General features: G+C 37.0%; 2 protein-coding genes across 2 annotated transcripts in view; one reads left to right on the forward strand and one right to left on the reverse strand.

The window, feature by feature from the left end:
• Iqgap2 (IQ motif containing GTPase activating protein 2) overlaps positions 1–26,079 on the reverse strand; it is a 285,734-nt gene that overhangs the window by 65,183 nt on the left and 194,472 nt on the right. Inside the window, exons 13-16 of the mRNA XM_026404122.2 lie at positions 23,563–23,726; positions 8,345–8,435; positions 2,887–3,054; positions 1,329–1,471 (exon numbers count right to left, since the gene is read on the reverse strand). Of these exons, the coding sequence (XP_026259907.1) occupies positions 1,329–1,471; positions 2,887–3,054; positions 8,345–8,435; positions 23,563–23,726 (566 nt within the window). The remainder of the gene's footprint in view (positions 1–1,328; positions 1,472–2,886; positions 3,055–8,344; positions 8,436–23,562; positions 23,727–26,079) is intronic.
• F2rl2 (coagulation factor II thrombin receptor like 2) lies at positions 12,134–18,311 on the forward strand. Its single transcript, XM_026404123.2, has 2 exons — positions 12,134–12,197; positions 17,260–18,311. Exons 1-2 carry the CDS (start codon positions 12,134–12,136, stop codon positions 18,309–18,311), a joined length of 1,116 nt encoding a protein of 371 aa, XP_026259908.2.

Consider the following 26,079-nt stretch of genomic DNA (forward strand, 5'->3'; position numbering starts at 1 on the left):
AATACAATGTACAAGTCAGATGGAGAGAAATTCACAGGTCCCCTAAGATTTAGGCCAGTATTGTATATAATGAGAAATGGCCTTTGACCAAGTGATCCTAACAGACTCTTCTAAGTGGGTTTCTTTTTTCTGTATTTTAACACACCACAGGTCCTAATAGTCAATAAAGATATTGTATATGTCAATTAATGCATTATTTCTTTGTTCCCAACAAGAAGCTTAGATAGGTACTATTTATATATGTCTTTGGTTAAAATGGGATGGGAAGGAATGGATAAATGCTTTTGGTAAGTAAAATCTGCAGACAAAAACTTTCAAATATGGGCCAATGAGTCATTAAAAGGGGGATTTTAAAAATATATTTTATTTATTTATTTTATTATTAAACTAGAGCTTTCTGATTATACATAGTAGTTGGGTTCATCCTGACAAACTCATACCTGCATGGAAATTGATTTCAGTCCATGATCCCTCTCTTTCCCTCCCACCCTCTCCCCATTCTTCTTCCTCTACTATACTAGACTTCCTTTTGCTCATCTATTAATTTGTATTTTGTTGGTTTTTTATGTAATATTATCCTTCTGTCCCCCTAAAAGGGGATCTTCAGAGGTTAATTTAAATTCTGACTCACTGTGATATGTTTAACCTTTGGTTAGTATAACAAATGGGGAAATGGCTAATTTTTATCTCAGTTAATTAAATGTCGTGTATAAAATACACTTGGTTGGGTTATTTCCATTTACATTTGGGTATGAGCACATCAAAAGCTTCAGAAATTACATTAAATATTGAAAATATATTAAAATAAGCAAAAATTTAAAGTTTACTCATTCTGTCCTCTCCTAAAGCCAGCCTTGAGATGGCTGGGATCATCTGTGGCAAAGAAGCCTTCTCCAGCATGTGGAGAAAAAGTTACATTTTGGTGGGAAAGATATCAAGTTATATTGTAGGCTTCGGGGTGGTGGTAGGGTAGGGTGGGGTGTGGGAAGATAAGACATTTTGAATACTGACAAGCTAGAAATTATAACTAGTTGAACTATGTCAAGGAAGACTGATTTTTCTAGAATAATCTACCACACCAAATAAACTGCAAAAGCTTTCTTGCCCATTCTGTTTGGTTTTGTTAATGCCACTGAGGAATTAAAAAAAAAAAATTGCTAGAGTAACAAATGCAGCCACATTCAATGCATTACCTGAAGATTTTATTCCATGCCAAGCCTTCAAATTAACCAATTAGTTCCTTCCATCATTTTCACAAAACAAAAATAGAAAAACTATCACACTTATCTTTATACCAAATAGGTTGCCATCAAAAAGCAGTCTCCTACCTCAATTTCTTTTCCCATGATCCATGACTGTTTCAGCACATATGATTCAGGTGGTCTCCAAGAACTCTCCTGAGAATCAATGTTGTAATAGTAATCATATTTATCCTGCAGATTGAGTTTGAACCATGAGCCATCACTAGAAGCTAAAGAAAAAATGTTTGTTAAATTCTACAAAGGAACATTAGTGTATTTCATTACTACGTTAAACATGTAAACTACATGTTTACTACACTTTGAACATTAGTGTCGTTTCCTCAATATAAAGTATTGTCAATGAGAAGGAAAAGAAAACAAAGAATCTGTGCCCCAGGTAGATGTGAACATTATTACAAGTAGACAGAGGAGATCAATGAGCAAGATCTTCTTAGCTCAGTCTTCCAACAATTTCTCCTAAAAGAAGGGACCCACGTTTGGGTTGGGGGACAGTGATCTGCATTGGACCCAAGCAGAAGTGAGCTGTCTTTGGAGACAAATTTATCCAAAGTATGAAGGCAAATATACACCACAAAGCTCAACTAAAGGGAGGAAAAAGAAAGATCCTAATTCCTCTGAGTCATATTGCTCTACAAACACACAAAATGAGAAAAAAAAAAAAATGCCGAAAGCACTTCATTTGGGTTAGGGGCATACTAGAAAAATCTATGGTGGTCATGGCTTAAATTGGTCAAGAAGAATGATGCTTCCAAATTAATCTATGGGCTACACTTCATATTTAGAAATCTTTATTTTATACCAGAGAACTAAAAATAACAACAAAAGCTTAAACATTCTTTGACTGAGCTTAGTCTAAGTCAACTGTTAACAAGTGAGCTTTAGACTCACTATCTTTATAAGTAAATCAAAGTTCAAGTGACTATCTCCATAAACTATTTAAATGCATTCAAATGACTAAGCAGAGGTAACTTTAAGTCATGTTAATATGTGCCTTTTTGGGGGGTTGTTGTTGTTGTTTTTAAAATGCCTTTGTCAGTGCCTAGGAAGAAAGATGTACCTCTTCAAGTGTGCAATCAGATAGCTGTTCAATTGTTGGTGGCCTTTTTTACCTGACTTTTTTTTTTTTTTTAAACTAAGCATACTGTTTTCAAAGTTCATCCATGTTGTAGCAGGTATCGGTTCTTCAGTCTTTTTTTGGCTGATAATATTCTATTGTCTGGCTGTGTCTTATATTGTTTATCCATTACTACTTAATATCTTCCACTGAATTGTTGTGCAATTATGTACCATCTTTCTCACAAAGTTTTAAATGATAGAATTGATTAATATAAAAAATCTGAACAACAACCAGATATAAAATATGAGGCAAAAAAAATCTGAAGTACTATATGTTCTCCATTCAAAAAAATAAATCTCAAATACGGTGTTCTCAATTCTATGATGCCATCACCCATGTATTGCTAGACTTAATTATAGCTTCTCCCACCAAAAAAAAAAAAAAAAAAAAATCTAAGAATGTTGATTTGAAAGCAATACTTGTCTTAAAATTAAGAAAATACAATACCACAGAAACTATAACATTTTAAATGACACTTAATTTGTGCTAAGTAATGAAAAAGCTTACCATATTCAGATTTGCTCTCTTTTGCTTTCATAAGGGCATCATAGTATCTGTCAGCACATTCGGGGATTATGTCGTGTGCGTTATAAGCAGAAGATTTCAATACAGACAAAATATCATTTGATTTTTCCCCCTCCAAACACTGATTGACATCAACGATCAGTGTCACCCCTGGGTAATGAAAATAAATGTTTCTGTTAATGGTTATCTTCTATTAACTCCAAAAGCACACAATATATATAACTGAATATTTTAGGAATGTGTTGGTATTTTTACTCTTTAAGAGGATATAGCATGCATGCTCCAGTCAGTGGGCCAAGTCACCTACCAGTTTAAGTTGTAAGAAAAACAAGATTCTTACAGGTGTATTGTATATTAAATACCATGTTATTTCCTGGTTAGTCTGATGTGGTATCAAGATACTAGGTTTTGCTCACTGCAGTAAATGAAAAGCTGGGTAAAGCACACCAAAAATAGATATTGAGCCCTGATCTACGTCATTAATCAGGATTTAAAAAACTAGCTTTATAAAGACATTTATTTTAGAATAAGCAAAAAGCAATTTAAGCTATAGAAATCCTATTATTCTCCTATATCTCGCTAATATATTTGGCAAGGTTGTTATAAGAAACTGAAACAAATGGTATAGAAAGGCACAGTTAGTGACCATATTCAATGGAGCCCAGAAATTTAATTCTAGGACAGATTTAGACCTAGCAAGCAGCGTTTTATCTCATTTTTATTTTCTGTCTCTCCCTATAAATAAAACCACATTAAACTCTTGGTTGCCTAAAGAAAGTTAATTTAATTAATTCTTTATTATCCACTTCGGTTCTAGGTAAGAATGTTCTGGTCCAACCCGTGGAACTACTCTTTTTCACAACCTGTAAATAAATTCTGAGTTAGCAATGTAGAACAACCACAACAACAGAAAGGGAGAAACAGGTTAAAATTTCTTCCCAGATTAAAAAAACAAAACAAAATATAATTTGATGAAAAAAAGCTGAGAGATGGATATTTTTTCTTTTTCTTTTTTTTACACACATGCCAAACTCTAACAAGTATTAAATAACATTGTCATCAAATTAGGTTCCCATGTGTAGAGCACTATGAAGGTTGAAAGGGCAAGAAAAAGAGCCAACTTTTGACCATTAGGAGTCAAAGTGATGCATATCTGGAAAAGCTCACAAATACTTAAGGAGGGCTTCTCCACAGGCTGCTGAACAACACAAAGCACACAAAAGTGTGCTTTTGTGCTTATGGAGGTTGGCAGTGACTGAGTGAACCAGCCCCCGTTCCTCACTTGCAGGAAAGCTTGGTAAGCAGGAGAAAAACTGACATGTAAGAAGTCTGTGGTCAGAGAAAAGCAGAAGGAACAAGTAGTTGACAAAGAATTCTCATGTGAATTACACAAGATAGCTTCATCCAGCTAAACCAATAAGATGTAATGTTCCTTAAAAGACAATACTATGAAAGCACAAAGTTCCTGTATACAGTAATGTTCTTTATCATCAAATATTGATGTTCAAGGAACTAGTCCACAGGTCCCCCTCCTGTACCAACTTCATCTTAATAGTATCGTTTCTCATGAAAATCTAAAACATGTCTTGGGAAAAAAACACTAACAGAGCAGTTGCATCTTCTAATCATTGTATTCACAGTCTTTGTTACATGGTAGGTGTTTAATGTTTGCTGAGAGCTTCTAGAAGAGTGCTTTATGTCATTAAAAATTTTTCATGAAACAGTGAGCAATACTCTCAAGGATGTGCAGTTTGGGGGCCTATCTGCTTCTGCACTAAATGATCTCAAACTCATATGGTTCAGTTTTTCCCTCTTCCTTCACGGTTAGCTTTTGCTTCCTCCTGATATCTGCATGCCTGCCTATGGCAACCCACAACTTTATCATCTTGTAATCTGTGGCTTTTGCTGTGCTCTGAGTCAGGAAGAGAGACAAACATCCATAAGAGCGTTATACCTATAAAAAGAATGAATGGGCCCAACATGACTGTCTAGGGTCCCCCATGAGGAAAGTAGAGCCAATGCACAGGCTGTGAAACGTCTATTTGGATGGCCTTTTTTTTTCTTATTCTGGGGGTTGTGGTTAAGTCCCAGACAGTTGAGGATGTTAGATAAATGACCTCCAGAAAATCAGATATGTTTCTTCTGGGGAATGAATTAAGAGACCTACTATAAATCTCCTAAGAGATCCAGACAGCATTTGCTTTATTATCTTAAGACATATGCCAGCAGGCTGTCTTTGGAGTGCATTCCCAAAGAGGAGATATAACCTCCAATAGGGCATATACTTGTTTTGGGGAGAAGAGGTAGGGGAAAAAAATAACTTTTTATGTATAAAGCACAGATCCTATGTACAGTACATAATATATCTGTGGTACTAAAATTTCATGATGAGAGATTATGGAAAAATATTTTAAAAGATTCCTTAGAGTACAAATATGAAAAAGAAGTTGAGAAACATTGCTCTAAGGAGTCGATGTTGAGGCAAATTTTAAACAAGCTAGAAACTGCAGTTTCTTGAAAATGAAAATGGAGCCCAAATGAAGGAGACTTGAGTTACCTTGCCCTTTCAAATCTTGCCTGTGGAAATATATGGGCCAGCACATTCTCTTTTATCAAATTATCTGAGATGCTTACAACATGTGGCCAGAGTCTGTTTCAAGCCTTCATGGAAAGGATGAAGAACACTTTTAAAAGTATGATTAAATTTCTGCTGAAAACCCAAAAAATTCTCATTTCAATGTCTGAATAAGATGGTTAACTTCAAAAAATATTTTCGTGGTGTTGTATAATGTAGGAGAGAGTGCAGCCACCCTTGCAAGGGACGGGGCAAAAGGATAAGATAGGCCCTCAGATGTGCAAGTAAGGAGTACAAAATCATAAATATTTAAGAAAACCTCTCATTGTTATTGCCTATAGGACCATGAGTCTCAGTGTGAAAAAAGAACCAACATTTGCAGGCCAAACTAAGAACAATGAATGAAAGGAATACAATAACCTCTACCTTGATAGTGAAGAAAAAAGTCATGATCATTTTAGACTATTTGGGTGTCTGCATTATTCAGTCTATTATAAAAACTCAAGAAATTCTGATAAGTAACAACAACTATATATAAACCAGGCATGATGGCACAAGCGGGTAACGGCACAAGCCCAGTGACTCAAGAGACTGAGGCAAGAGGATCATAAGTTCAAAGCCAGCCTAGGCAACTTTGGGAGAACCTGTTTCAGGAAAAGAAAGAAAGAAAAAAAAAAAAAAAAGAAAGACTGGGGATATATTTCAGTAGTAAAGCATCCCTGGGCTCAATCCTCAGTACCACCAAAAATGAAAAAGAAGTTTCTATATTACAATCTAGTAGCTATCTTCAAACTATGGCTGCCTTTGGTTTTATATGTAAATTTAAATATCCTATGTTCCCATCTGAACTGTAATCTTTTTGTATGTAAATTTAGATCTCTGATGTGAACATCTCAAATATATGTGTGTGTGTGTGTGTGTGTGTATTTTTTCCCTTGAGTAGTAGAGTACTGGAAAGTAATGACTTCAAAGTTTCTAAGTGTATAAAGTTCAGATTAGAGAAATACATGTATTTTTTTTCCAAGCTAAGGAAATAGAAACCAGATGTTCCTCACAGAAGCTTCCAAAGTTTGAAAGTCCATCTGTGAAGTAACAGTAAGCAGTTTCAACAGCATGCTAACTTGCTACAATGGAATCTAAATATGCCAAGTATGGACAGGTTAATGAAATATACTTTTAGGACTCTTGTTTTAATTTATGTAGAGATTTATATATGGAGATTGTTAGTAATATCAATTTAGAAGCTATTTCAAATTGTCAGGTGAATTTTCTTACTATTCCCCCATGAAAATGGATGGGATTGAGGTTTGAAATAAAAATGATGGGATTGAGGTTTGAAATAAAATAAAGACTTTAATCATTAGAACAAATGCAGTTGCTGAGTGTGTCCATCCCAATTAGGCACCTCAAAACTGAGGAAGTTCCACAGGATGGGTTTGGGGACCCATTGGGATCCATTGTGAGATAGGTGTGAACTAAATAAAACTCCAGTGACCACCTGACTTCCAAAAGCTCCTACTCTGAGTGGTAGACTAGAGTGACACTGTGGGTCTCCTGGAGTTAGTGTTGGTTCAGAGTCAGTATCTAACAGTCCTTGCAGAGTCTGATTATGCTCTTCCCCCTACTTCAGCTTGGTACAAACAAGACCTGTTTGGTGAAGGATGATAGAAAGATTAAAAGTATAATTTTGGGGCAGTGTGGTGTCATACTTCTTCAAGGGGACCTGGTCTCCTCCTTCATTCAAACGGTTTTTGAGTTTGCGAACTAGCTCCAGTCTGGGAATTGAGAGGCTTTGACTCTCTTTATATTTCAAGTTAGACTTAGAACTCTTCTATTTTGTCATGCTTTGGTTATAAGGTGTCTCCTAAAAGCTCCTGGGTTAATGCAGAAATGTTCAGAGGTGAAATGATGGGATTGTGAGAACTGTAACCTAATTAGTCTATTCTAGTTTGAATAGAATTACTGCAGGAGGTGAATCATGGGATTGTGCCTAGGAAGGGTTCATCTTCCCCGCAGCCCCTTTCCCTTGTTCTCTTTGCTTCCTGGACACCATAAATGGAGTAGAACTCTTCCACCATGTCCTCCCGCCATGACATTCTGCCTCACTTTGAGTCCAAAGCAATGGAGTCAGCTTACCATGGACTACCCTTATGACACTTGAGCCAAAATAAACTTTTCCTCCTCTCAGTTGTTTTTGTCAGATATTTTGGCCATAGCAACTAGAAGCTGACTAACACATACTTGTACAGACTAAGAATTTAGTAAACTACCAGTCAATTTCTATTCTAGGAATACCATGATCAGTTGCACAACTCTATAGTTCTCCAAAACTATTCCAATAAACTGCTCTGACTCTGGGGTCATGACAGTAACCACACCCATTTATGTTTAGTGAATAAGGGCCTGGCTCCTGTCAGCCTGCCTTAAAAAGATATACCTGTACACCCTCTTACCTCAGTCCCTATTAGTCTGTGTCTCTGAAAAACCTAGCAGTGGAGGGCATGGAAGAGAATACTCATTTATGGAGCAGGTATGGGCTAGTTTTCTAGGGATTAAGAAAAAAAAAAGGATTTGATTCAGTTACAAAATTCAAGAACATACAAAGTATTTTTTTTAATTTCCTGGATTTTATTCAGCAACATCATCAAATTTTGATAACTGTTGAATGAGAATTCGTGGAAGTTATAATAAGATGACTCTGAAAAGTAGTTACTCACTGAAAATATGCAATCAAAATCGTATTTTTATATAAGTACACATCTAAGAACTGAAACTTAGTAAGAGAGCCCAAATTATCCCAGGAATGAAAAGCTATATGACTTCAGGCATAGCTCCAAAAACAAGCAAAAGACTGCAGGTGCTTACATTGCTTTGCTTTGTCCTCATCCACGTTGGCCTCGTCGATGGCTTGCTGTATCTCATCCAGCCAAAGAACTTTGGAAGCACTCTCAAGATCCTAGGAAAAGTGTCAGAGGTGGTTATGGGATGGAATCAAGAACCGCTTTTCAGAGTCATCTTATTATAACTTCCACGAATTCTCATTCAACAGTTATCAAGTCCTGCCATATAAAGCACATGCTATTAATGAGCAGAGTCCAAATCTGACCACGTCTCCCTTCCTTGCTCCTTCCCTTGAGTCTGGCCTACCCTTGTCTCTCAAGTGGACAGCTACACTGGTCCCTTTATTTGCTTTTGCTGCTTCCAAATTTGCTCTGTCCCTTGGTGGTTCTCGACATAGAGCCACAGGATATCTTCAAAACATATGTCTCATGATCCCACTCATCAGCTAACCTCTCCCAACCTTCCCCTGCAGTTGGAAGGAAACACAAAGCACAAAGCCTCTTCTCATGGGCTTTGGGGATTCAATGATCTGCCTACTCCTCTAGCTTCACTTCACACCCTTCTGCTTCCCTGTTCCAGAACTTCACACCAGCTTCCTTCAGACTACAGCACTCCACCCTTTCTGTGTGGCTGCTCTTTCCCCCTCATCATTCAGGCCTTAATTCAAATGCTTCCTTCTCCAGAAAGTCTTCACTGGCTACTTAGTCAAATACTCTCTCCCCTAAGCATTCAAAAACCGTCAGTTCCAAACTATGTGCCAAGGGATATTTTAAATTTAAGGGAAACACAGTGATATTCAGCATTTATCAGAGAGAGAGAGAGAGAGAGAGAGAAATGTTCTCAAGGACCTGACAGTCTAGTGGAAGAGACAGATGTGTCAAGAAATAATTATAATACATATTTTAAAGTAATTATGATTGGGGCAATCTTAGCTGTAGACACATGATCAAGGAGAAGTTCAATAGTAGGGGTCTTAAGTTGCAACAGAAGAAAAGAGTAGTTAAGGCTAGCATTTGAAAGCAAGTGATAGCAGCAATGAAAAAGTACTGAATGATTTTCACTATTTTCCTTTGGGTTGGTCCTGATGAGACTGCTACAAATGTGGTGCTGGGATCTATTAAATGGGATTCCTGGATAGATTTATAAAAACTTATCCAAGATGGCAAGAAATTTTTATTCAAGGAAATGAAATATTTTCAGGAAAGACATGACATTCCACTTAAAAAATGGGAACATTTAAATATGTGTAGGGATTAAGTGCTGTGTTCTAAATTCTGAATCAAGGCTGTGACAAATGGAAACAAGTGACTTGGTATTGCAACCATACAGAACCAATTCCATCACTTAGGACTCAAGAAGGATGGGGAGGGGGAGGAAGAAGAAGTAACATTTACCAGCTTTTCTGGTAGGCTTCTAACTTGCATGTGCCAAGGGCTCTGAAAATGAGATAAAATATGGGCCATTTCTTTTTGCATCATTGTTGTTAATAGAGTTCTGGGGAAGGCGTGGTATATCTTCCTCAATCATCTCTAGTTATGGCTGTCACATGGGAGCCACCAGTTGTTAGTATTTTTCATCTCTTTCTAAATGAAACTTTGGATGGGTTATAGTCAATCAGGAAGCAAGGTGAGGAGAAGCCTGGAGGAGGAGGAGGAGGAGGAGGAGGAGGAGGAGGAGGAGGAGGAGGAGACAACAGAAACTGGACTACCTGTTCTCTATTTCTAAGTCCAAAGAGACCCAACACTCCCCAGGAACAGCCTATAAACTGAGTTCCATACAAGTTCATTTATGTCCATCTCAGGGTTTTCTTGAAGGATATTATGTTCATTTATAACTGATTACTGCAGAAGATGCACCACTTCCGACTTCTGCCAGAAGAGAACATAGTCACAATCCTATAATCCTTCTTAAAAGATTAAAATATTATAAATTAATCTAAAGCAAGACTTTGCAAAGCCAAATCAAAATCAACAGTTTAAAGTGTGACGTGCGGAACTAAGTTAAACACAAATTCAAGGTAAAAGTGATATCCTGGGCTGGAGGTATAGCTCAGTGATAGAACACTTGTTTAGCATATGTGAGACCCTGGGTTCCATCCCCTAAGCACTGCCCAAACCAACAACTACAACAATAAAATGTAGAGTCTCCTTTCAATTACTCACTAGAAGGCTGAAAAGACTATGGGATGGCTAGGTCACCACCCTCATCTAAACAGCCAGGTTCAACATGTGAGTTACAAATGAATTAAATGACCAGAGCATGTGCAAATCAAGCCATAAACTCCTGAATTTAGATGACTCTTAGAAACATTTTAAACAACAACAAAACTTCTTCATGTCTTAATGATTTTTAAAAATTATTGTTTGCCATATAATAGCTTCAATCTCGCTTTGTGTTATATATTATTTAGCTGAAGTATGAAACATCAATCTTTGTAAAAATCTTGATTTGATTAAACTTAATTAAGATATCTATACATATTATCACTTCCTTCCTAGTTTATCTTACCTTTTAAGTCTCACAAAATTTCATTTTCTGATTTTGCCATATTTTTATAGCCAGTAGGCTGGCTGGCTTAGAGTTTAATCATTTTATTAATTATAGGCAAATTTATAGTGCAGCTTTTTCTTTCTTTCTTTTTATTGTACATTAAATTGTACTCTCCAGAAAATAACTACTCATGAAAGCTTAATATATGTTGTACAACAATGTGAATATACTTAACACATTGGAACTATGAATTTAAATGGTTAACATGGAAAATTTTACTTATGTATATGTTATCACAATTTTAAAAATCTTATTGTATAACCAACACTTATGGAGTCCTCTGAATTTCAATGTTGCATTATGATTTCAATTCAACCAAATAGTGTTGGTCGGGGATGGGTCTCTCTAGTTATGTGACCCTGTAGAGTTACTATATGGCTCAGAACACATGAACTATGGCAAACAAGTGACTCCTCTTTCTCCAAACAACAACAAATATAAAAGTAAGTTCTGGCCAGCCACTGGTGACAAGTTCAGACCAATATGACATTGGCAAAGAATTTTCTTCTTTTTTCTTTTTGGCACTGGGGATTGAACTGGGGGCACTTAACCATTGAGCCACATTCCCAACCCTTTTTATATTTTATTTAGAGACAGAGTCTTGCTAACTTGGTTAGAGCTTTTTAAGTTGCCAAGGCTGGCTTTGAACTCCCAATCCTTCTGCCTCAGCCTCCTGAGCCTCGGGGATTATAGGCTTGCACCCCTATGTCTGGCAACACAGAATTTTCAAAGAAATCAAGCACCTAAACAATTTTTATTTCTTAAAATTTGAAATTGCTGGCAGAATAAAGTTAAGGATAATTTCTGACTGTTCAACTACAAAGTAACTTTTAAAGTGAGTAAAATGAGATATGGGACAGTTTCAAAACTAACTGCTGCTCTGCATCTGTTTTTCAGCTTAGTTCTTATAAAGGGCTCTCTACTTTCTGTTGTTTTTAAAAAATGTACATAAACACACCAGGTGAAAATTACAGCATCTGTTCAGACCAGATTTTTGGGTATGGGTAAGAGTTAAATGATTTTTTTCATGGATAACGAAACATGCTCAGAAGCTCAGCCTGAGTCATGCATACTGAAACTTTGAGTTGGTCATATCCTTCCCCTGCAGAGGACTCAGGCAAGTTCCTGCCGGCACAGGCCAGGGTAGCACACTTCTAGGGACAGGACAAGCTTTTGTTACTAACATACGGAATTGAGGGGAAACTGTGCTCTGTGATTTTACACATTTGATAACTTTAGAGAAATTGGACTCAGGTCACTGAAATGAAAGCCCTCATCTTTACAGCTGCTGGACTACTTCTTCTGTCACCCATGTTTTGTGGAAGTGGTAAGCTCTTTTCTTCTGGAGTAGGAGGGTGGGGAACTTGTTTGTATCACAAAAGCCAAGTGAACCTAATCTTTGCATCTGACAAAAACCGTAGAGTCTGATCTTGGTTATCAAAAGGTATGATCATGGAAGTCAGAATCTACAGTTTGTGCACTAGTCAATTTTTTTTTTGGGGGGGGGTACTGGGGATTGAATTCAGGGGCACTCGACCACTAAGCCACATCCTCAGCCCTATTTTGTATTTTAGAGACAGGGTCTCACTGAGTTGCTTAGCACCTTGCTTTTTGCTAAGGCTGGCTTTGATCCTCTTAGCCTCTGGAACCACTGGAACTACAAGTGAGCACCACCGCACCTGGCTCACTAGTCAAATTTCATCAAAGACTAATATCTCCTGATATTTAAAAGTGTTGCCTCGTCAAGATTTTAGACAACTATAATTAAGTCAAGAAACAACTTTCTCTGTGAGAAGTTCTGTGTTCCTTAGGAATTTCCTCTGATTTGGAAAGACAGCACTTTTTCAAGGGATTAAAAAAAATCCTGTGTTTATACTTTCTGGTGAGACACAAATGGGGGAAACAAGAATATTGCCTGAAAGGGTCATTTGCCTTTAGTAGCTTGTGATGCCAATACATTAGTATTTCCAAAATGGAATAGTGCCAGGGAGTCCTCTCTACCCTTATAAATGAATTTTTATAATTTTAGAAATACTGTTTCCAAATACTGTTATGCTACCATGAATGTTTTCTGTTTTACCCATCACAATGCTAGCCTGCTACGCTACTTGTTCTGAAGTTCATTGTTCCATCCATGATTTGGGATGGAGCTATATCCACAACTTTTTTACTGTTAGGTCACACTCCACTACATTGGTAGGAGTGGGAAAGGTAGGGGTACAAGGCATAAAACACCTCAAATTAAACCACTACCACCATCACCACCAGCACAAAAACCTTGAGTAAAGGAATGTTGCTTAAATTGAGAGTTGGAGGTCATTAGGTCACCACAGAGAGAGCCAAGGGAACTTGCAGATAGTGTAGCACTTGAGAGGATAAACATGTAGTCACTCTGGGATCAATGAACCAAAAAGTTGAGCAGCATTGCAGCGAGAAACAAGGTTGATGAGGGAGGTTCCTTCAAAGACGGTAGTACGGTTTGGTGAAAGTGAAATAGGGAACTTAAGAAGAGACAAAGTGGGGCTGGGGTTGTAGCTTAGTGGTAGAGTGCTTGTCTAGCATGTGTGAAGCCCCGGGTTTGACCTCAGCACCACCTAAAGATAAATAAAGGTATTGTGTCCATCCACACCCACACAAAAAAAGACAAAGTAAAGGGCACTGCGTTTGTTTTCTTTTACAGGGTCAGGGGAAGATGTAAAGGGAGAACCCATCCATAGTGGGGGAAATCTGTTCCCTGTGGACTAGCCCCTCTCCAAGGCCTTTTCCCAGGTGGAAATCATTCCACAATCATGATGCCAAGTGGAAACCTATATACAAAGAATTCAAATAAACTTAAAAAATAAACTTAATGATAAGCACTATTCTTAAGATTAGGCTCTGAGGACTAAAGACTTATTAAGTGGAATCAGATCCAGAATTCTCATGGAAAATTGGATTCGAATCAACTTTTCTACCAATGAGTCACTGTTGAGCATGCCCACAGGCACCATGTTTTGCTTAATCACAGGGATTTTCTGAAAACTAACAAACACTTGGTTTTAACAGCTCTCTTATCAGATCCTGAGGGGAAATCTCTTGTACAGCATGGTCTGCAGTTACCATTCTCTAGCTTTCTGCTTATCTTTCTTTACAGGAATCTATCTCTCCTTAGGTCACATAAGACCCAAGATCTTTTACCAAATGCAAAACAAAACAAAAAACCCATGAAGGATTTGTGCATTGAGTTCAAATGTCTAACAACATCCCTTCAGTGATCATGTCTAAACACAGGCCCTGAAGAGTGCTGCCCTCCAAATTCTTTCCTTTTCTCTAATCCACCTTTCCTTTAGTGACATCTGATCACCTTTAGGTCTCCAGTTGTTCAGATCACATTTTCTCCATCTTACACACTGAAATCAGTTTGTGCAATCTCAGAGTTATAAGGGAGGCTTCAATTTCCCCTGGGAGGAAGCCACTAGCGATTATAACAGTAAGAGCAACTGGCTCTGAATGATGGACAATTTGGTAGACACTAACTTCAATATTTTTTTAAATTTGTTCTTTTCAGTTATATAAGATAGTAGAACATATTTTGGCATATTATCCATACATGGAGCATAACCCATTCTAATTAGGATCCTATTCTTGGGGTTGTATATGATATGGAGTCACCCTGGTTGTGTATTTAAAAACAAAACTAGGAAAGTTATGTCTGATCCATTCTACTATTCTTCCTATTCCTCTCTCCTTTCCTTTCATTCCCCTTTGTCTAATCCAATGGACTTCTATTCTTCCGCTCCCCACCATCTTTTGTTGTGGGTTAGCATCCACATATCGGAGAGAACATATGGACTTTAGTTTTGGGGATTGGCTTATTTCACTTAGCATGACATTCTCTATTTGCATCCATTTACCAGCAAATGCCATAGTTTCATTCTTCTTTATGTCTGAGTAATATCCCATTGAGTATATATACCACATTTTAAAAATTCCATTCATCTGTTGAAGGACACCTAGGTTGTTTCCTTAGCTTGGCTCTTGTGAATTGAGCTACTATAAACATTGATGTGGCTTTGTCACTGTAGTATGCTGATTTTAAGTCCTTTGGGTATAGACGAAGGAGTGGGATAACTGGGTCAAATCGTGATTCCATTCCAAATTTTCTAAGGAAACTCCATACTGCTTTCCACAGTTAACCTCAAGTATTCAACACAAAGAAATTCAGAGGTCATGTGGTGAGTTATACCTGGCAGAGTACTGGCATTTTAAATTGACAAGAGGTTTTTATAAGGCATAAAAGGCACATACATCTAGAAGGTCATATTATAAATCAGAGAGAATGTATTCTCTATAAACATCCAGAATGAATTTATGGGAAACTTATTTGCATATTAAGGTTTACATATTGAGGTTTATTTATTTTTGAAATTGCCCTTTCAAGAATTAGGATTATTAATGTCAACATGCCAAGTAATGCCAAAAACTTATAGCATATAGTTTATATGTTTCATTCCTTTTAAAATATTCATTTCTAATATCTTAAGTTATTTTAACAATTTCATTTTCTGATTTTCTTCCTTTGTCTTCTCTCCCCTTAATACCTGGCATTTTCCTTAGTCAGCCTTTGGATTCTTCTCACATCTCTTGGTAGGCCATATCTACCACTCCTTCTAAATTAAATGATGGCCTCTGTACAGACTAAAAAAATTCTTACCTCTAATTTGGACTCCTGGAATTTTGGATTCCACATCTGGTTATCTAACCAGTTGCTGGCATTTTACATACCAGCATTCCATCAGCAACTGCACCTCAGTAATTCTAAAAACAGGGTTTAATTTCTCCCTTATCTGCTTCTTGTCTCTTGTCCTAAATTCAGGTAATGCATCCTCCTCTGTCAAGTCATCTAGAGTAGGCACCTCTGAGTCAGCTGGCCTCCTGCTCTTCCACTGCTGTCAGATGTGAAGTCCCTGTGAGCTCTGCTCACCACCTTTCCATGTTGTTTGCTCTAGTTCGGTTAATCACCATTCCTTAAAGTTTGAATAATAGCAGCCTCCTATCAGGCCCCCTTGTCTCCAATTTCTTCCTGTTACAATCTATTCTCTAGTATGTGTAGCACCAAAGTCATCTTAAACATGAGGTCAAAATCACGATTATATTAGCTTCCTATTGCTGCTATAACAAATAATCACAAATTTAGTGCTTAAAGCACAGGTTTATTATTTGATATTTCTGATGCTCAGAAGTCTTAAAATCAAGGTGTTGGCAGGGCTGTAGGAGAGAATGCTTCTTTGCCTTTTCTCAGCCTCTAGAAACTTCCTGTATTCCTTGGATCATGGCTCCTTCTTCCATCTTCAAAGCCAAGTAGCACACATTATCTTTCTATGTCCCTCGCCTCCCTCCTATAAGGACTCTTACATTTAGCCCATGCTTGGACAATCCAGAACACTCTTCCCATCTCAAGTCTCTTATTTATACCTACAAAATCCCTTTATCATATAAGGTAACATATTCATAGAGGGTTCAGGGATTAGCAGGTGGGATCTTTATGTGTAGGAGTACCATTATTCTAGCACAAAGGTCATTCCTCTGTTCAAAGATGTACATGCAACTTCTGTATTTATGGAGTTCATTGAAAATTTTATACCATTGGCACATAAGCATACAATAAACATATGCTGAACTAGCATCTCGCATTCCCAGATCCTATGCCAGCCTATATTATGCCTTTGCCCATGCATCACCAGCAGGATAAAATTAATCTATTTATAAATTCCATCTCTTGGGGCTGGGGATGTGGCTCAAGCGGTAGCGCGCTCGCCTGGTGTGCGTGCGGCCCGGGTTCGATCCTCAGCACCACATACCAACAAAGATGTTGTGTCCGCCGAGAACTAGAAAATAAATGTTGGAAAAATTCTCTCTCTCTCTCTCTCTCTCTCTCTCTCTCTCTCTCTCTCTCTCCTCTCTCACTCTTTCTAAAAAAAAAAAAAATAAATAAAAATAAATTCCATCTCTTTATAAGCCATGGTTATCTTTACTCAGTTTTGTCTTTTCCTTGACATTTTGTTTAAATGCCCAAATCTGTTAGCTATTGTCTGAATACCTATAGAGCTTATAGTCAACATAGCACTTGCCTATAATGTTCTGTTGGCCGATTTTTGTTTCTTTCAATAGCATCATAAACTTCTTACAGGCAAGGAGCTGCCATCTAGTTTATGTTCATACATGGATAACATGGTTCTAGGGCATATTATATGTACTAAATACATGCCTGAGGATTGCTTGATCTATAATGGTTTTTTAAAAATAAAAAATAACCCTAAATTTTACAACTACAGAAATTATGTAGTACAAAGCACTTAGTTTTATGATATTGCCTTCCACTAAATCATATGTTAATATTTCCATTACAGGCAAGGAAAATGTTTCAGACAACTTGGTAAAACCAACCCTAACTATTAAGACCTTTCATGGATTTCCCCCAAATTCTTTTGAAGATTTTCCCCCCTCTGCCATAGAAGGCTGGACAGGAGCCACCACAACTGTAAAAATGAAGTGCCCTGATGAAACTGCTTCAACTCTCCATGTGAATAATGTGACCATGGGGTACCTGCGAAGTTCCTTAAGTACCAAGCTGATACCTGCCATCTATATCCTGGTATTTGTGATTGGTGTGCCAGCCAATGTTGTGACCCTGTGGAATATCTTCTTTGTGACCAGATCCACTCGTTTGACTATCTTCTACACCAACTTGGCCATAGCAGATCTTCTTTTTTTAATGACACTGCCATTTAAGATAGCTTACCATTTCAATGGGAACAACTGGGTATTTGGAGAAGTCATGTGCCGGGCCATCACAGTCATCTTTTATGGTAACATATATTGTTCCATTCTGCTCCTTGCCTGCATGAGCCTTAACCGCTACCTGGCCATTGTCCATCCTTTCATATACCAAAGACTGCCCAAGCGCACCTATTTTTTGCTAGCATGTGGACTGGTGTGGATAACGGTTTTCTTATATATGCTGCCATTTTTCATTATGAAGCAGAAATATTATCTTCCCCAGCTGGATATCACCACCTGCCATGATGTCTACAACACATGTGAGAAGTCTTCACCACTCTTCCAGTTCTACTACTTTATCTCCTTAGCTTTTTTTGGATTCTTAATTCCATTTGTGGTTATAATCTACTGCTATACAAACATCATCCACAAACTTGGAACATATGATCATAGATGGTTGAGTTATATCAAGGCAAGTCTCCTTATCCTTGTGATTTTTACCATTTGCTTTGCTCCAAGCAATATTATACTTATCATCCACCATGCGACCTACTACTACAACACTACTGATGGCTTATATGGTGCCTATCTCATAGCTCTATGCCTGAGTAGCCTAAATAGTTGCCTAGATCCATTCCTTTATTTTCTCATGTCAAAAATTGTAGATCACTGCACTTCTTAAGAGTTGTGAGATCATTTTAAGATCATGGAAAGCTATCTGTGAAAACACACATAGTTAGGACAACATATGCAAAGTGCAAGGAGCTCTATTCTCTAGCTCCACTTTTTTACCTTCTAAGAAATAATGCTTCAAATATCAAATGTTACGAAAGTACTAATAATTGGGGCTGGGGCTGTGGCTCAGTGGTAGAGCACTTGCCTAGCATGTGGGAGGCACTAGGTTCAATCCTCAGCACCACATAAAAATAAACAAATAAAATAAAGGTGTTTTAAAAAAAGTACTAATAATTATTTTTAAAAAATACTTCATACTTCAGTATTTTAAGCATGTTAATGAGGAGAAAAGTTTGATGAATCTGCTTCAACTCTCCATGTGAATAATGTGACCATGGGGTACCTGCAAAGTTCCTTAAGTACCAACCTGATATCTGCCATCTATATCTTGGTGTTGTGAGTGGTATGCCAGCCAATGCTATGACCCTGTGGAACACCTTCTTTGTGACCAGATCCACTCATTTGACTATCTTCCACACCAACTTGGCCATTGTAGATCTTTTTTAATGATGCTGCTATTTAAGATAGCTTACCATATCAATGGGAACAACTGGGTATCTGGAGAAGTCATATGCCAGGCCATCACAGTCATTGAACTAGTCAAACTTTTTACTTTGCCATGTCAAACCTTTTGTCAAACCTTTTGCTTTGCCATGAAGTTAATTTTTCCTCTTTTTACCCCTGCCTCTGCTGGAAAACTAGTTCTAACATCTTTGCCTTAATTCTGTCCATTTCTGGAAGTCCCCAAAAGACACTCCTTGCCAGATACTTACGTTAGAAGTGTCATTTTTCTCATCTCAACTTCCAAAGCACTTTCTTATACTTTCTATTATATATAGATATTATGTATAGTACAATTTATACAAATATTAGTTCCACAAACAATTAAGCACTATGTACAGTAGGCCCTCTATATCTGTGGGCTCCACATCTGCAGATTCAACCAACTATGGATCCAAAACATTTTTAAAAAACACTACCTCCGGGCTGGGGCTATGGCTCAATGGTAGTGCACTTGCCTGACATTTGTGAGGCACTGGGTTCAAGTCTCAGCACCACATATAAATAAATAAAATAAATAAATAAAAGTCAATCAACAAATATTTTTTAAAAAAAGACTACCTCTGTATTGAACTCGTACAGACTTTCCCCTTGTTGTCACTCCCTTAACAATACAGCATAACAACTATTCACATAGTGTGTACATTTTACATGCTTTGCACATCATGTGGTCAAATAAGTGAAAGAATAAAATCCCCAGACATCTAAATAGCATGGAAACCCATTCAATTCACCTGGAAGAGGCAATATACTCTGTATGAGATGACCTCATTTCTGGTTGGGCATTTTTTAAAACAAAAAAGCAAGGGAGTTAAACTAAGAATATACTCATAGGTCATATAGAGGTTTAAAATAGTGCCTCTATTTTTCTTCCTTCAATTTTGTCTCCAAAAGAAAAGAGATATTATGTTATGAACTTTCAGTATATTTCCATTGATAAATAACTACATTTCTCTTGACTAAGGGATAAGATAGGAGGTGAAATTAGAGCCTAATAGTGGAATATTATTAGAGAATACAAATAAGTTTCATGTTAATCATGAAGCAAAGCACTACTGTGAAGAATTTATGAAGTATGTAGGAATGGGCACCAAAACAGTAAAAAAAAAAGTCATTGCATACTTTCGAATGAACAGGATTTCATATTTCATTGGACTTAGTTAAAAAATCTTGCACATGAAGATTCTTAACAGTATGTGTGTGGTTATGTAAAGAGTAAAAATCTGGCAAACATTAGAGCAAGCAAAGAAAAACAAATCTAAAATAAGTTTCAAGATTCAAAAAAATGCAGCAATATTCACTTGTTAAATGCATACCTAATATGTATAGAGTAAATATACAAGGAGTAAATCAGAACTTTTTGGTGGAGCGTATTTCATATGCTGTCAGGCAAAGCCTTCCATTTTAAAATTGCTCACAATTCACTGCCTCTAGTGGATAGACAAAAAAAAAAATGTGTTCTACTCTGCTACATGTATATCAATTTTGTCCCCAAAAGAAAAAAAAAATTTGCCTACACAAAGTTACACTGTTAAAAAGGATCAAGAATCCTCACTAACTTACATCACTGTTCCCAATCTTTGAGCATCCTTTTGTGAAGATGTTATCCATTGTGATCTTTAATGGTTATATATTTGTAACATCTTTACCCATAGTAATAATACCAGCAATGTAATTCTCTTCTATTATTTTTCAAGTTCAATCTTTGGAAAAACAAGGCACTGAAATACCACCCTATAAAAAGACACTGGAAATTTCCATCAATCAAAACATTATGTTTAAAAAAAAAAATTCTTAGCCAAACAAACAAAAACAGATTTTTCCAGGGAAAAGAACAGACTGAGAAAAGTTTAAAATATAATGGACTTCAGAGTACCTTGGCAGATACTTATAAACGAAAATTTGGGCCCTGAGGCAGAAGGATTGCAAATTTGAGGTCAGCTTTAGCATCTTAGTGACACCCTGTCTCAAATTAAAAAATAAGAAGGACTGGGGATGTAACTCAGTGGTAAGTGTCCCTGAGTTCAGTCCCTAGTGCCAAAATTAAGTAAGTAAGTAAATAAATAAATAATAATGAACTGAGAACATAAACTGTATTTAAAATATTAATTTAATCAAACTAGTAATTCCTTGAAATTTTAGTGTTTTGAATTTGTCAGCAATGGCCAATATAGCTCAAGCCTCTAGTTTCATAGGTCAAAAATGTTTTGACTTCTGAGGTAGCATCAGATCCCTGTCCTCCATATTTAAAACTCTGATTGCACCACTGAGGCTGCAGCTTCCACACATAGGAAGCCTGCCCAATAGAGGAAATTGGAGGCTTCTGAGTGTTCATCTTGTTCTAAAGCTTTCAACTGGAATGCTCTGGAGAGGGCCTATAGCACCTGTAAAAGTTCTGGGCCATGTGATGTTGGGCTCACCTCAAAAGACAAATACCCATTGTAGGTAGAGAAGAACCGAGGTGTGTTGACAGAGCAGATCCTGTGTCTAGTAAGGACCCTATGATATGATACATTACTCACCCCAACTTGGAAGGTAGCCAGCCACAGGTGCTTATACTACTAGCTATATTATTTAAGCTGGGTTTTTCTTTGTTTGGTGGGGGAAACACTGCCAGGTTTCATGCTAAATGCTGTAACTGTATGTGTGTGTGTGTGTGTGTGTGTGTGTGTACACACAAATGTTTATAATTAATATTATTATATGTAATTATTGTTCATATAATATTACTGTATATATTTTATATAATTTCATTTAACTCTCATTATAATCCTGTAAGGCAGGTATCATGTTTACTTTACACATTTGAAAATAAGCATATAGAGATGTGGTAACCTGACCTAGGTCCCATAGCCAAGATCTAAATGGTGCCTGTCGTCAAGACAAATAATTTTCTCTTTCATTGTTGACAAGTTTGCCTTATAGCATGGACACAGCCACCTCCATGGGAATAGCAAGAAGCCCCATCCCCTCTTCCTGGATGTGGGGACATGAGACTTGGGTTTGGGTCCTCACTCTTCCATTCAATGGTAGTATCTGGCCAAGCACTCATTCTGAAACTCAATCTACATCAGGTGAGAGCACCACTCCACAGCTGCTGTGGCAGATTTCCATGAAATGAGAAAGCACTTTGTAAGGCAATCCTGCTGGAAGGCCAGAAGGCCCTACCCTAGGGCATCATTTCCTCCAAGTGAGCAAGATATACTTTGGTCTTTAAAGGTTTAGAAACACTCAGTGTTTCCTAAAAACACACTCTAAAAATTTAAAAATCCAAACAGTAGAAAGACAGAGAAAAAGAAGTCTCCCATCTCCTTCAGTCTTCTAGTTCATATTCTAGAAGTCATCTCCTTCCAGAAATATTTCATACATAGATAAGTGTGCATGTCTCCTGCTCCCATTGATATGTCTCTCATTTTTATGTAGAAGCATGCATTTTTTGCCTTGAAACATTTAAGTTAATTTTTGGTCTTTTGTTATTGCAAATAAAGGTGCAATAGACATCTCTTTCCATCTGTCTGAATGCACAGCAATGTTATTTCTGAATCGGGCAGACCTGGGTTGTGGTCCCAGAACTAATTGTCTTTTGGATGGCTTTGGACAAGTGATTTAAGTTTTGCTTTATGATCCATAAGAGGGCAATAATGATGGTGAAAGGAGACTTTCCTGCTTTGTTAAGAGGATTATATGAGATAATATACATACAATACTATCATGCCTAACAATAGTTGCTCAATCAGTGCTTTTTTTCTAACCAAGGATATTTTTCCTGTCTTAGATGAGGTAGTTCTTAGGGTCTAAAGACTTATACACAGAAGATATCTACCCTTTCACCTGGGGACATGTCAACCATCAGTGGCTAGGTCCCAGGTAGTACCACCCTCCCTCTCAGGTAACAGGTCATACAGGTTTCAACACTCATCCAAGCACAATTCTAAAAGTGGCCAATCTCCACACAAGCTTGCATCCACTGTTCTTCAAGAGCAAGTCAGCCAGGCAAGCTACCTACCATGCTCAGACCAAAAGATGCTGGTTCCCAGTGAGCACTGAAGTACCTGACTGCATCATGCTGCAGACCACCCACCTACCCAACTCTTTCTCACCCTTTTGCCTCAGCTACAGTCCTTCCTCCGTGGTAACTTCTCTTTAGAGTCTAGACCATAACAAATCCCAACCATCTCTCAAATCTCTTTTTCATTTCACTACACAGTCATTTCTTCTGTTTAATTGCTCTATGAAAGAATGCATACTACCTCAGTAAGTTCCTAAGTATGTTGTGGATCAGAACAGAGAACACCCAAATGGTACCGTGCATCCCCCTGTATCTTTATTCCCTCTTCCCTATCAAAGGCTATGTACTGTACTATGCACACAGCATATACTTGAGAAAGATCCAAGAATTGGATTCAAAACAAGAAGTCACCTGCAACTGAGTTTTTAGTGAAAGAATAGAAGCAGTAATCATCTCTGGAGCTAGCATTCCCTTAAAGTTTAGTACCAGGAAAAGAATAGCCTTTTGATTTTGAATTTCCATTTTGATTCACTAAGAAAAAAAATTATGAAATTTAAAATAAAAAATCTTCCCTCCTGTTCCCAACCTTGCCTGTAAACTTAAAAGAAACAAATATACTAAAACCTACCATGAGTTTCTGTGATTTTGCATGGTGTAAAACATCCTGGTAGTGCTGGGCACGATCAGGGACCACATTTCTAATCTTAGCATTAGGTAACATCAAGGTATCTAAAGTCTTCAAAGGATTTCCTTCATCTATAGCGTCATTGATGAATCCTACAGCCACAATTCCTAGAAAAATACAGAAAAAAAAATTATTTTAAATTATAGCACATCTTTCTTTGTTTAGTATCACCTATTACAAAGCAAGTACAGCAAGGCTGATATAATAAGATCATTGTAAAAACATTAATGTATTTATACATATATATAATATGCAGTCTGAAAGCAAAATGAGGAAAAAATCTATTCATAATAGATTCTAACTACTAACATAGGTCAATTACACAAAGAATAAATATTTAGGGATAATTTAACACAAAAAGACAAGACATGCACTGAAAACTAGGAAGTACCACAGAGAAAATTTAAAAACAACCTAAACAAATAAAAATATATCTTTTTAAAAAAATTATTTATTTATTTTTTGGCAGACACAACATCTTTGTTTGTATGTGGTGCTGAGGATCGAACCCAGGCCGCATGCATTCCAGGCGAGCGCGCTACCGCTTGAGTCACATTCCCAGCCCCTAAAAAGATATCTTATGTTTATAGTTTAGAAGATTTAATATTGTGAAAGTGGAAATACTCCTCAAATTGGTCTATGGATTCAATGCAACCTCTATAAAAATTTTAGCTGATAAGCTCATTCTAAAATTCATATGGAAATGCAAGGCCTGAAGGATAATCAATTCAATCTTGAAGAATTGAAAGATATTTTTCAAAAGTCACTACAAAGTTGCCCCTGCAACAATCAATACAGTATAATCTGGGAGAGGATAAACATTTATATCAATGGAATAGAACTGAAAGTCTAGAAATAAACCCTTACACTTATGGTTAATTGATTTTTTTTTTTTTTTGACAAAGGTGCCAAGACAACTCAATGGGCAAAACATAGTCTTTATAACAAATGGTGCTTTGACTTCTGAACGTCAATGTGCATAAGAATAAAGTTGAACCCACACATCAAACCATGCACAAAAAATTATCTGAAAGTGAATAGTAGATCTGAATGTAAAAGCTGAAAGTATAAAACTCTTAGAAGAAAACAAAAAAACTAAGACTTTGTGGCATTGGGTTAGGCAATGATATTTTTGGCTATGATGCCCAAAGTAAAAACAACAATAGATGAACAAAATAAATAAATACAACTTTGTCAAAATTAAATCCTTTATGATTCAAGGGATGTTATTAAAGAAAGTGAAAAGATAATCTGAGGAATGAGAGAAAATATTTGTAAGCCTTATATCTAAGGACTTATATGATGAATGTAAAAAGAGCTCTTACAGCTCAATTATAAAAAGGCAAGTTAAAATGAGCGAAGGATATATACATTTCTTGAAATAAGACACACAAAGAGTTAAGAAGCACATGAAAACAACACAACATCATTTGTTATTAGGATAATACAAGTCCAAATCACAGTAAGATGCCACCTTTACCCAGTAGAATGGCTGTAATAAAAAAAGATAATAAGTGTTGGTGAGAATGTGGAGACCTGGAGCCCTCATACTTTGTTGAAAGGAATGGGAAATGATGGAATCATTTTGCAAGTCATCTTGCAAAACATATTGTCAGGTCCTTAAAATATTAAACATAAAAGTACCATGTGATTCAGCAATTCTACTTCCAGGTGTACACCCAACTGGAAACATATGTCCACACAAAAACTTATAAGCAGCATTTATACCCATTATTTATAATGGATAAATAAAAGTGAAAACAGTCCAAATATCCATTGACTGGTTAATGGATAAACAAAATGTATACCCATGGACCAGAATATTCTTTAATCTATAATGAAAGATAGAGTGCACTGATATTTGATACAACATGGATGAACTTTGAGAACATTATGCTAAGTGAAAAAGCCAGACACAGAGGCCACTGTATAAGTGGCAAACTTAAGGGCTGGGTATGTGGCTCAGTGAGAAAATGCTCGTCTGGCATGCTTGAGGCCCTGGGCTTGATCGCCAGCTCCACACACACACACACACAAAAATGTATGTGAATTATATTTTAATAAGGTTATTACTAAGAAGGGGGCATAATTTTGCTTATAAGCAGCCACAGAAACTATTTTAGTGTTACCCTCACTTAGATGTTAGACGGTGATGCCAAGATATTAGGTGATGGACCCATAAAATACTAGAGCTGGATTAAAGTCGAAATGTATAGAAAGAAAAATGAAAGTACATAAACATTTGGATATACACTCTATTCTTCAGGTTACTTCAGTGCTAGGAGCCACAGCAAAAATATTGATACAGGCACCTTTGGGTTTAGTGACTGCCAGCCAGCCATTCAAATTATGATTATGTTAAGTTACCTTCATATGCTAATTGGACTCCTGCTGTTTACCTGGGCCCGTTTCTGGACTCAGGTTACTCATGTCACTCTTGTAATGGGAGAGTTCCCATTG

The sequence above is a fragment of the Urocitellus parryii genome, chromosome 1 (assembly GCF_045843805.1).
Source record: "Urocitellus parryii isolate mUroPar1 chromosome 1, mUroPar1.hap1, whole genome shotgun sequence".
In the NCBI taxonomy this organism is placed as follows: Eukaryota; Metazoa; Chordata; class Mammalia; order Rodentia; family Sciuridae; genus Urocitellus; species Urocitellus parryii.